Source organism: Ascaphus truei, chromosome 3, assembly GCF_040206685.1.
Source record: "Ascaphus truei isolate aAscTru1 chromosome 3, aAscTru1.hap1, whole genome shotgun sequence".
Lineage (NCBI taxonomy): Eukaryota > Metazoa > Chordata > Amphibia > Anura > Ascaphidae > Ascaphus > Ascaphus truei.
Genome location: NC_134485.1, coordinates 10157762 through 10170162, shown reverse-complemented (window position 1 = coordinate 10170162; position 12401 = coordinate 10157762). Strand labels below are relative to the sequence as shown.

Below are 12401 nucleotides of genomic sequence, written 5' to 3'. Positions count from 1 at the left end.
TTTGGCCACATACTCAAAAGCACAGAGGGGACAATTTGGAGTCAATTGCATATAATTTAACTGGAGTTAGGTACCATCGAAATAGTAGTTTGTAGGCGTTTTCTTTCATAGCTGTACAGATAGTAGCAGCAGTCTACCATATCCCCTACCACTCTTCTATTTCTAGAGCTTCACCGAGTTCCTCTTCCTATCTTAATATGTAGGCACATTTATGAATGGGTTCGATAGTTAACAGCATCTGATATATCTGGGAGATCAGGTCTCTTTTCAGATATTGTGATCTATATACACTGGCGACACACTTTATTCGAGCTCGGCTAGTCCCACGAATTCGGGTATACCCGGGTGTATTTAGGTTTGTGACTGTTTTCTGCCCGAGTGCATTGAGGTATTTTCCAGGCAGGGATTGAAGCATTTTATTCCCGCTGGCTGCAATACTGCACAGTATATATATATATACTGCATTACAATTCATGAATTTATGCCATCTGGTAGACACGCGAAGCATTGCAGCCTATTAAATCCTAATCATTATCATTTAACAGATCAGCCGCCCGTCAGCCAGGCATGAACCCAGGCTGGGAAGGCAAACGCAACGGGGCTTGTCAGAGGTGAGGAGCGGCGCATTCCAGGTATCTGCCAGGTACATACTGGGTATTTGCTCGAATAAAGTGTGTTGGTGCAGTAGTAGTTCAAAATAGGTAGATGTGGCAGAAGATCTCCCTGTGTGAATAGTCATGAGAAAGTATTTGACTTGTAAGCATCTGAAGAATTCAGAGGGCGGCAGATCCAGTCCCCCCTTTAGTTCTGCAAAGTTTTGGCATTAGTCCCAGATAGCAGGTCTTCGGCCCTAGTGTTCCCCATCTTGGGCCAGGTTGAGAAGGTACTCCTGGAGAGTCCCGGGGCAAAGTGTGGGTCATGTCTGAGTTTTTAGACAAGAGTTTATATTTGAGTGTAAGTCTATGCTATAAAGATAGAGTATTTGATAGTCAGGAATTCCCAAGAGATTTCGGGTCTATTACTATGAGAGAGCCACAGGAGAGAGTTCCCGGTGGCCAGAGAGCACAAGGAGCCCTCTATATCGACCCATCTGGTGTTAGTCTTTGCGTTCCAGAGGATAATCTGCCCAAGTCTGGCTGCCTGAAAGTATTTGAGGAGGTTGGGAATGGCCAGGCATCCCAGTCTCGAGGGTCTCTGCAGAACTGTGTTCTTAATCTTTGGGCGTCTGCCACCACAAATGAAGCAAGAGGTGCCAGTCTGTAGTTTGTTGAGGTCCGCACATTTAATGGGGATCGGAAAGGGCTCCGAACAGACACTGTATTCTGGACAGGAGGTTAATCTTGAAGGAAATAATTCTTCCCATCCATGATATGCAGTATTTATTCCAGGAGTCTAAATCTTTTTTTGAACCATTACTTTTTTTAATGTCTGGTTTCACCTTATTAAACAAACATGGGTTATTTTTTTCAATATAAATAAAGCCTGAGATTAATTGAGCTGTCATTCAAGGCAATTATTTGGCTGCTATTACATTGTTTTAGTGGATCGTTCCCACTTTTGATTTATCTGATGTTCTTGGAGACCTGTAAGTGTAAATTGTTTATACAATGGCCAACAGGCACATTCTCATAAACCACATTGCGTGTCAAGAAGCTGCTTTTTTAAATAATTTTTTTGCCCAACTCTCAGTGAAATCAGCTATCTTAAAAAGATACTTACTCTTAAACAGTTTTATCTATTTACAACCCGTCCAAAATAAATATGTTTTGCTTTTCAGGGTCCTCTGAATTCTGCTCAGCCATCTCAACACTAGAGCTGTTTAGCTGACATGGCCGAGCTATTCAATTTATCATGTGTATTAATTTGAATCATGCTCATAGGCGTGCTGATAAGCCACGCTACGCGTCACAAACTGACGTGCGCTAAGACTGCTTACCAATGCACACGTGCAGTGTATTGAAAACGCGTCTCCGAGACTTGAAAATCTCCGTTAATCGCGCTGCTACTATGACGAATGGACGATATTTTTGCATCACATTAGCTTTGATGATACCCGTTCATAATAACGTCCATTCCCAATTTCAGTAACTCGTGTTTACCGCAAAAAAGCTCCGTACGTCTGTGGATCTCCCCCATGGAAAGAGAAGGTAGAGAGAGTGATGGATGGAAACGTTCCTATTAACAGGCCCTTAAGGCATTGAACGGGGAATGACATTTTCCAAAAAAAATGAATACCGTAAAATATTTGTTATTAGCATCGTTATAATTGCTTAGGAAAGCAAGTTGAGTGTTAAATTATTTTTAAAGGGTTTTTCTGTATGGCCGCCTACATGGGATTGCAATGTTAAAAAAAAAAAAACAACCTAACTCGTGAGATATCAATGAAGTCCTGGGTCTCCGAGTCCCCCTTTTCCATACAAACGCAGGCCTGCAGAGAACCAGAACGCGCGATCCTTCGCAAAAAACAGCGACTGGACCCAACCAAACCTCCTCATCATTATCACTCGCCTGTGAGCGGTATAATAAAAGGCTTCTATATGGAATTTATCAGGAGTATTCTTTTCATTGTCAGGTGACCATGTGGAAGCTCAAGGTGCAGGTATGAAACGTATAAAATGATCGAACTTTAGCATGCATCATCTATGTCATAAATGGCGGCAATAATAAAAATAAAAAAAATACATCCATATACTTTGGGGGTTTCTTTTCAGTATTTTTTTTATTATTTTACTTAAATAAATTAACATCTTACTTACATGTACAATTTTTGATAAAAGGAACAATATTTATACATCTTAGTAAAAACAATTATCTTCATAACAATTTTTCTTTACTAATTTCTGTATGTTGCATATCAATTTAATTTTTTATATATAAATCTCTTTGGATTCTTTTCATTTCAAATTATTCTTATTTTTTTATCATAGAAAAGATAAAGAAAAAGGACAGATAAAGATGGGGGCCAGCGAGGAAAGGAGTGGGAAGGGGAGGGAGTGGGAAGGGAGGGAATGGGAAGGGAGGGAATGGGAAGGGAGAGAGTGGGAAGGGGAGGGAGTGGGAAGGGAGGGAATGGGAAGGGAGGGAGGGAGTGGGAAGGGAGGGAATGGGAAGGGAGGGAGTGGGAAGGGAGGGAGTGGGAAGGGAGGGAGTGGGAAGGGAGGGAGTGGGAAGGGAGGGAGTGGGAAGGGAGGGAACGGGAAGGGAGGGAGTGGGAAGGGGAGGGAGGGAATGGGAAGGGAGGGAGTGGGAAGGGAGGGAATGGGAAGGGAGGGAGTGGGAAGGGAGGGAGTGGGAAGGGAGGGAGTGGGAAGGGAGGGAATAGGAAGGGAGGGAGTGGGAAGGGAGGAAATGGGAAGGGAGGGAGTGGGAAGGGAGGGAGTGGGAAGGGAGGGAGAGGGAAGGGAGGGAATGGGAAGGGAGGGAGTGGGAAGGGGAGGGAGGGAATGGGGAGGGAGGGAATGGGAAGGGAGGGAGTGGGAAGGGGAGGGAGGGAATGGGGAGGGAGGGAATGGGAAGGGAGGGAGTGGGAAGGGGAGGGAGTGGGAAGGGAGGGAGTGGGAAGGGATGGAATGGGAAGGGAGGGAGTGGGAAGGGAGGGAGTGGAAGGGAGGGAGTGGGAAGGGAGGAAGTGGGAAGGGAGGGAGTGGGAAGGGGAGGGAATGGGATGGGAGGGAGTGGGAAGGGAGGGAGTGGGAAGGGAGGGAGGGAATGGGAAGGGAGGGAATGGGAAGGGAGTGGGAAGGGAGGGAGTGGGAAGAGAGGGAGTGGGAAGGGAGGGAGGGAGTGGGAAGGGAGGGAGTGGGAAGGGAGGGAGTGGGAAGGGAGGGAGTGGGAAGGGAGGGAGTGGGAAGGGGAGGGAGTGGGAAGGGGAGGGAGTGGGAAGGGAGGGAATGCTTAAGGGCTAAAAAGGTGAAAGAGACAAGGGATAACAATCAACCTTGATCAGGATTCTACCTAAAAACCGGAGGCCACAGTTCCCATACCTTATAGAATTGATCTAAATTTTGATTCAGTTGAGCTGAAAGCTTTTCCATTCATTTAACTTCATTGACTCTTTTAATTATTGTATGTCTCGATGGTACATTTATATTCTTCCACGCCGCTGCTATAGAGCAACAGGCTGCTGTAAGAACAATAGAGATTATTTTTCTCGTCGTATTAGATACCTATTCAACAGGCTTTGCTAAGAAATACGTTAGTGCGTCTAGAGGGATTCTCGTATCTGTAATTTCCTGTAACATATTCTGGATCATTGTCCAAAACTTTTGTGGACATGACCACCATATATGTTCCATATCTCCTCTCAGGCCACATCCTCTCCAGCATAAATCTGATGTGCCTGGTGAGATCTGGCTCAGCCCACTCGGGATTAGGTACCAGTGAAATACAATGTTGTACATATTTTCCTTCGTTATCGTGCAAATTGAAGTTTTAGCTGCCGATTCCCAGATATCCTCCCAGGTTTCCCTATCTATTTCTACATTGAGATCTTCAGCCCATTTTAACATATAGTTATGATTCTGAGGAGTTGTTGCTAGAATTAATTCCTCATATATTCTTGAGATCAACCCAGTCTGATACACACCTTTTTTTTTTTACAAAGTCTTTCAAATTTTGTTAAATCAGGAAATTTCTCTTTCTGTGATAATTTCAACAAATAATGCCTAATTTGAAGAAAACTAAAAATTGGAATACTGTATCATGTGTTTGGTATTTTATTTGTATCTCCTTAAATGTCATTAGTTTCCCTTCTACTACCAAGTCATTTACCATTGTAATATTTAGCTCTCTGAATTGTTTGAATGTATTTTGTGCGCATCCTGGTTTAAACTCAGGATTATTAAATGTATGCGTTAACGATGGAGTTGAAATTAGTGAATATTTTTTTTTTGTTTTTAGACCAAGTTTCCCATGTACATCTCATTGATCCTAATTTAAACTTCTCCACGTCTTTCCTCTTTGAACCCAGTCCATAGGACTGACGTCAGTGAAAGTGGACCCACATAAATGGACTCAAGCCCCAGCCAGCACGTAGTTGCTGGGTCGTTGTTCCACATAACCACTTGTTTCAATTGGGCCGCCTGATAGTATTTGATGATGTCTGGGACCCCCATGCCCCGCCTCCTCTGTGAGCTAACATTACCGACCTTGCCACTCTTGGTCTTTTTTCTTTCCAAATAGAATTTTTCAATTTATTTTGGATATTTTTAAGTTCAATTAATGGGACCTTTATTGGGATTATCTGAAAAAAAATACACTTTGGAAAGTAAGAAAGACTCTTACCATGTATATCAATAAAGGATTTACTGTGAAGTCTTCGCCATAGAGCACATTCTGGAAGAGACCTTACAGCCCATTCAAGTCAAGAGCTGTAAAGAGTCTTCCAACGCTGCAAGCGTTCTTATGGCAAAACACGGCTTAGTAAATATGGGCCTTTATCCGTCACTGTCACATGTAAGTAATGTTGAGGTCATATTACATGTGGGTGCAAGGAGCACCCGTAGTGATGGCCAAAAGTAAGGGGCTTCGCTTCTGCAGTTTGATGACCCTAATTCCAATTAATTGAAAGTTATTTCACAGATAAGATTATAAAAATATGATAAAGAACATTTGAGTACATTCACATCTCAAAGGTCCCAAAAAGGGCCCTACCCCATAATCACACAGCATATAACGCTTCCACTGCAGCCAGGGATTCTGGGTAATGACATTAAACCAAGCACTCATAGGCCCAGATCCTCAAAAGTTCAGCTAAATTGCTTCAGGCCGAAGCCATGCTAGGCTCGCGTCGTCGCGCGCGCCTGCAGCAGAGGCAATTTGTGGCCTAGGGGGAGATGCGATGGGGAGGCGTGGCGGAGGCATAGCCGTGACATCACGGAGCTGTTCACCATCATTGGCTGAGCCGCTCACGTGACCCGGCAGTCGCGCAACAAAATCAAATTAATAGCAAATCGGCCGCGTCGTTGCGCGTGCTGTATGGACGTCCTCAGAGGCGCGGCCATTTGTTAGCGCCGCTCTAAGCATGGACGCGGCCTAATGTAGCAATCCCTCCTAACAAACTTCTTATTTTAATTTTTTATTTTAACCTGATTGAAACTAGTGGGTCTTCCATGGATGAACATGATAGATGTTCGGAGGTTGGAGCACTGCAAAGAAGGCTGGACTGGAGGCGGGTAAAAAATAAAGCTATTTAATAGGCATAAAGCCAAAAGCACATGAACAGGTAAGTCCTCTGACGCGTTTATGGATGAACCTAGCTATTTTTAGCTACGGGGCCACCCTCGGTTCCTGAGACCATGCGTGCCACCGGTTAAGTTACCGATATGAATCCCTGGTTTTTAGTGGTGGACCCTTAATTTTGGTTTGGGGAAACCCAGTTCAATAGCTAGTAACAGCTTTTAAGACATAATTGGTGGTCTGTGCTGGAATTCACCACCCTTGTAAATCTTAAATATGCACACAGACAACAGTACACAAGAAAGAATGTGTGTTATTACAGGTGACCATGCAGTCTCAGGAATGCCCACTAAACTCTTCTACCTACCTGTATCCTGTTACGTTCCTGCCCACCACCAAATGCTTGGGTTCACTGTCACAGAGGTACAGGTTGAAGTCATTCTCAGGCACGAGGTCCACATCATGGAGTATAAAACAGTCCCACTGCTCTTCCTTTAGTGCCTCCAAGTATCCTACGTTCAGCAACTTGGCTCGGTTAAATTTCAAGTTGCCAGCCTGTAATAAGACCAAATGTCAATGTCTGAAGTTCAAATGCAAGTTCAACTCTCCCATTAGGCCTCGGACATGGTGACATTCACAGCGCTGACGCTCATGCTCTCCTGCTCAAGCAGGAGCTTTTTTGTGTCCCTGCATGAGTGTCAGCGTGCACGCTTATGATCCGGGTGGGAGCCGGGCGGGAGACGGGGCTAGCGCGCCACGTCACGGCGCCGACGTCACGGACCGCCATTGGCTTTTGGCGGTCACGTGACCGGCCCTGCGCTTCCCTCAGCGGGAAAAATTAAATTGAGCCGTCGGCTGCATTTCCACACGCCTCCGCACGCCTGCGGAAGCGCCATCTGAAGCCGCGCTCAATGGGGATGATGTTTCCCCTCAGCGCGGGTCAGCACGGTCTTTTTGACCATGGCCCTAGCCTTAATAATTGATGCTTGGACATGAGAGCAATCGCTAGCTGGATATAGGGTTGGGCGATATAAACATTTTTCACCACGATAACGATATTAATACATTTATCGCAATAATGATATATATATATATATATATTAATATCGCTGTAAATTTGTTAAAGTCTGAAAATGTTCTAGCAAATCTAAATAAAATGTGTTCTCAAAATAAATGCATTTTCTTTAGATTTACTAGAACAAAAAGGGTCTACATGGCTCCCATCACCCTAAAATCCCCCTCATCCCATAACTCTCACCCTGAAATACTACCTCCATTTAAAAAGACATTAATTTATAAAATGTTAAAAATATATTAAACCGTTTTTGACAATTAAGAATTGTCGGACAATCTGTTTAATTATTTTTTTTAAACATTTTCAGAAAGGGTGAGAGTGATGGTATGAGGAGGATGTTAGGGTGATGGAAGCAGTGTAGGTGAGAAATGGTGAAGTGCAGGCATGACAGGGGGGATTAAGGGTCCCAGGGGGGAGGTTAGGGAAGGGGGTGTGTGTCCCAGAGGGAGGGTGGGGGGGATGGAGGGCTTAACAAAAAGAAAGTGAGGAGAGGAGTTCCTACCGTTCCCTGCTGCAGCCCACTGCTCTCTCTCCCCATGCTGCTCGAAGCTCCTCCCCCTCCCTCTGAGTCAGCATTCAGAAGCAGGAAGGGTTTGGGGCTCGGGGAGAGAGATGCAGAGATACAGCACAGCAGCAGCTTCAGAGATGCACCTCTGACAACCGGCATCCCGTAATATCGCGATAACAGGTAATCTCTCATATGGGCGCTCCGGGAGATTATGTTATCACGATATTACTAAATGCCGCTATATCGCCCAATCCTAGCTGGATACAGAGACATTATCAGAATTTCTGTGACAACAATCTGACCATTTTGAAGAAATGTAGGGTCTTCGAGTTTAGAAGAATGGAGAATTCTGATTAGAGTTGCCAACTCTCAAAAAGGGAAGTACTCATGACAACAGATAACGTCCGATGCTTAAAAAATAATTTTAAAAAAGCATCTGTCTGGGGCTGAAACAGTGACAACTTTTTTCCAGTCACCAGTTCACACCATCCTGTCAGGTGACCTCCCTTCCTCTTTCTCTTTCTCCATCACCTCCCTCTCATTCCTCCCTCTGTGCATCTCCAATCTACACCAACCTCATTGCTCGATTAAGTCAAAAGCATAGAAAGGAAATACATATTTTGCTGTGCCAATGCGTTTGAGATGGGGCATTCCTGCTAAATGCAGTCTGATAAACAGTCTGAGCTCCCCCCCCCAACCTGATTCATAACGTGACTAGCTTCTCTATGAGTTGTAGAAGTCTTAATTTAGCGGTGCCGTACATTCAATATAATCTCAACGTGACAGGATTACATAGAGCTGGTCCTTGGTCTAAACAAATTCTGCCTTCATCACCCCCCCCCCCCCTCCCTCATAACGTAAAACGCCTGCAAGGTATATTTGAGAAGCTGATCTGTGCCATAGGCTACGGCCCCAGTCACTGTGTGCACGTGCGCGTCGGAGCGCGTGCACTAGTTTAAGCCGTGATCTGTGGTCCTAGGGTCGCGATGGGATGCGCGTCCAGAAGATTATTGGCAAGGGCGTGGCCATGACGTCACGCAGCTGGTTCACCCTCATTGGCTGAACCGCCGCTGTGATGTAGCCAGCGCTCGACCACCGCGCCAAAAGACAAATTTCTTGTCTTTTGGCAAAGGTAGTCGCGCATCGCCCTTTCTGCAGACGCACGCAGGCAGTGACTGGGGACAGCCCCATAGAGGGCCGTAGCGCGTGCAGCCGCAAGCAGTGGGGACGAGGCCCAACACAGATATTGGTGCTCTTGCAGAATCGGGCCTGCTGCTGTTGGTTTCACCTGGTGAATGACGTAAATGCCATATTCCAGCTGCTGCCTCTGTAGGAAGGGGTGCAGGTTGTCCAGCAAGTACAGGAGGTGCTTCTCACGGTTTCTGTGCGGTATCAGAATGGCAACTCTTTGCAGTGGTCGGCAGCTCTCTGGCTGGCACCGGCCTTTTACCACCCTTGGGTACTTTGTCCTTACTTCTTCTAGAGTTAGGGAGGGCTTAAAGGAGAGTGGTGTGATTCCCTCTGCAGTGGGGACAAAATGCAGATCCAATGAGACTGAACTCATGACTGTGATATGGGTTACAACAGGGTGACTGAGAGGGCAGACAACAACAGAAAAGTATAAGCATTTTGAAATAAGTTTTAGAAGTCTAGATCAGAGGTGCTCAACTCCAGTACTCATGACCCTCCAACAGGTCAGATTTTAATGATAGCCCAGTTTCAGCACAGGTGGCTCAGTCGAAGAGGTTAGGCCTGCGGAGGCGCGGGGGGCCCAACCACTTCGACTGAGCCACTGATTGAGCCACCTGTGCTGAAGCTGTCCTGCCCCTTGATGACGTAGATGTCTGAATATGGGCCTCTAGTTTACGTCACCAGGCGGAATACTAGAGGCCCATGTTCAGTCATTTACGTCATCAAGGGGCAGGATAGTCCAGCGCCAATCCAAGCGCTGCTTTTTAATATTTATTTTTTTTACATGGGGTTGAAGCAGGGGGTCTCAGAGTTGAACTCCGTTACTTTAATCTCTGGGGACCTCCTGTTCCAGAGATACTTACCACCATAGGGGGTGCCGGTAGCCACTCCATAATGGGCCAATAGGAAGCTGTGACATCATTTGGTGCGGCTTCCTATTGGCCAAAGTGACGCTGGAGATTTAAACTTAGATACTGGCACCCCATACGGAGGTCTGTATCTCGGGAATCACCCAGGAGCAGAAATAAGCTATGTAAAAAGTGATTATAGTTCTAAAAAGCGCGAGGATTGCTGTAAGAGCTGCTCGGGGAGACACAAAGAGAGACTTCTCTCTGCGCTGATGTAACCGACGGGTGACTGACCCGGCAGGATTAATGCTGTGGGGTGCCATTCAGAAGCAGGGACCCCCCCGCAGACCTAATCCTTCCCGCCCACTTTCGGGGACATGACCGCACGCGGCTGCGCTGTGGTCTGGACACATCTGTACATTGATTGTCCCCAACAAGTGGAAGGGTAATGGAGGATTTCACCATAATACATGTAATCAGGATGATCCTGTTATCTTCATTTGCATCTACAATTACTTTGTAACCCTAATGACGCTTATTTGCAAATCCCTCCAGTACTTTTCCATTTTGATTGAGATACTTGTTCATTGTGCTTTCTTCCCTAAGACCTCCATAACTTAGTCCTCAGTCCTCATCAATGCAAACTTTAGACCGGCTGTAACAATCCAATGGTACAGGCCAGCCATCAGTATAATGTGAATAAGGTCTCAGGTCTGACACTGGGGCTAACTATTAAAACTGCAGTCCCACAAAAGAAAAAAGTGACAGTGATATATTTACTGGGTATCATGGTGATGGATCCCGTCCTAAAAAAAAATGTCTAAACTATTTTTTTTTAAAGTTATCTTTAAAATGTTTAAATGCAAAAGTATGTACGCAAATTGAGTCAATCCGTTCGTTCTCCGATCCTATTTTTAGTCTCGTCTCCATTTTCTATCCCAGTTAATGCTGTGACCGTATCAATTTGATTAAATTACCTTACATTCGAGGTGGAAAAAACAAGTACAGCTCAATCCCGTTATAACGCGATCCGTTACAACGCGAATCTGCTTATAACGCGATGCAAGCGTGGCTCCCAATTTTCGTATTTATGAATACTTTACAACACGATTATTGGGATCTTAAATACTTTATTGTACAACGCATACAATTGTACATTATTTCTAACGCGATCCGCTTATAACGCAATGTGATTCTTTGGACCCCAAGCACAGCGTTATAAGGGGGTTGAGCTGTAGTAACAAACTCGCCCTTTACACTTTGACAAATATTTTAAATCATTTTTATTAATCACAGAGATTTAACCTATTAAATTATCACTGTCATTAGTTTACTTTGTTGCACCTTTAAGAAACACAAATGCTATATACAGAATAGACATTATAGAAGCCATATGGACCCATTAGGGTGATACGACGTGTTTTATTAGTTGAGCACCAGTCTTTTGTTATATTTTTGTGTAGTTATTAGGGTTGAGCGAGGATTATTTGTGTAGTTAGTGTTTAATTAATCTGATAGTGACAATGGCTTCTGAACTTGGCTTGGCCCTTACAAACGTTTGAGCTGTGCTAAAACATCTATAGAAATCCATATTTGTTTAAATGACAGGTAAGGCATTGCCCATTTCAAGATAACAAAACAAATTAACCCAAAGCATGGAACAAGAAAGGAAGAGCTCATACTTACTCAGATATGGCGAGTGAGTAGGACAAAACCTCACATCTGACTCTTTAGAAGACACTTCCAGAGCAGAAATAGCCTTTTCTTCTTTTTCCTTCTCAAAAACAACAGACCGCCAAAAGTCATGTACCTGGGTCTTGGATTTTGGGACGTGGTGTACGCCAAGGTAAATTGATGCGGCCCATCCGACTATCATAATGCCCAGGGTAATAAGAAGCAATGTCCTCATCTTGCAGAACAGATGGGTAACAGCAGAGCTGAAACCCATTTCTAGTTCCTACAGTGGAAGGGCTGCTACCTTTGGAGGTCAAGCAGCCAAACGGAAACTAAAAGGCTGATAACATAAGGTGATTAATTCAAACCATAACCGCGTCCTCATACCCCAAATATCCTCCGGGTCATGGGTCATCAGGCCTGTGGATTCAAAGAACGTATTTGTCATCTAGGAAATCTGACCTGCATAAAGAAAGAAATAAGAACATCATTTTTGACATCATTATTACATGTCACACATAAGTATGGGAAATTATGTTTTATGGATTAGTGTATTAATTAATCCCAATTCACCCAAGATACAGTTTGTCAACCTCATGGCTCAGTCAAGTCTTGCATTCGATCTTGTAGGAAGCATTTCTAGTATCGGGATTGGCCCTGTAGATTTCCTGATAATTAGAACACCTCGTAATCGACCAACAAGACAATTCTTCATAGATCTAGTTCAAAAGGCAATTCCATATAGTGGTACAAAAATGAGGACTCTATGCATGGACAGAACAACTTATAAGAGAACCACTAAATATTCCAACATTTCTCAAAAATAGCAAATAAATGACACCTCATCCAAGTGGGGGGTGAGAGAGGAAGGCGTGTAAGGGGTGGGGGAGAGAGGGGGGGTGTAATGGGGGGAAGAGATGGTTTGGGT

General features: G+C 44.6%; 1 protein-coding gene across 3 annotated transcripts in view; it reads right to left on the bottom strand.

Moving 5' to 3' along the window:
- B4GALT4 (beta-1,4-galactosyltransferase 4) overlaps positions 1–12401 on the bottom strand; it is a 132389-nt gene that overhangs the window by 32608 nt on the left and 87380 nt on the right. For all 3 annotated transcript variants that reach the window (XM_075593628.1, XM_075593626.1, XM_075593627.1), the window contains exons 2-4: positions 11486–11935; positions 9049–9281; positions 6545–6732 (exon numbers count right to left, since the gene is read on the bottom strand). In XM_075593628.1, the coding sequence (XP_075449743.1) occupies positions 6545–6732; positions 9049–9281; positions 11486–11747 (683 nt within the window). In that variant the 5' untranslated portion in view covers positions 11748–11935. The remainder of the gene's footprint in view (positions 1–6544; positions 6733–9048; positions 9282–11485; positions 11936–12401) is intronic.